This window comes from Pteropus alecto, unplaced genomic scaffold (assembly GCF_000325575.1).
Source record: "Pteropus alecto unplaced genomic scaffold, ASM32557v1 scaffold42, whole genome shotgun sequence".
In the NCBI taxonomy this organism is placed as follows: Eukaryota; Metazoa; Chordata; class Mammalia; order Chiroptera; family Pteropodidae; genus Pteropus; species Pteropus alecto.
The window spans coordinates 779,782-780,060 of NW_006434825.1; the positions used below are offsets into that span (position 1 = coordinate 779,782).

General features: G+C 66.3%; 1 protein-coding gene across 1 annotated transcript in view; it reads right to left on the minus strand.

The window, feature by feature from the left end:
- CMIP (c-Maf inducing protein) overlaps positions 1-273 on the minus strand; it is a 233,515-nt gene extending 233,242 nt beyond the window's left edge. The window contains exon 1 of the mRNA XM_006909847.3: positions 12-273. Within this exon, the coding sequence (XP_006909909.2) occupies positions 12-209 (198 nt within the window). The 5' untranslated portion in view covers positions 210-273. The remainder of the gene's footprint in view (positions 1-11) is intronic.
- Between the last annotated feature and the right edge of the window lie 6 nt (positions 274-279).

Below are 279 nucleotides of genomic sequence, written 5' to 3' on the forward strand. Positions count from 1 at the left end.
AAGCGACTCACCGTGGCGGACGCCAGGCTGTTGTCGGCCAGCGTTAGGTGGTGCGGCTCCCAGCGCCTCAGGAATTTCGAGGTGAGGATCTTGCTGAGAAAGGTCCGCGGGTGCCGAATGACACAGACCTGGATGTCGCCCTCCTGCAGCAGTTTGTACCTCATCCCGTTGCACAGCAGAAGGGCCCGGCGGCAGGGTACGGCGCCCATCTTCGTGCCCTCGGGGGCCGGCACGTCGCCCCCCAGCAGCGGCTTGGTCTCCTCTATCTGCCGGGGGTCG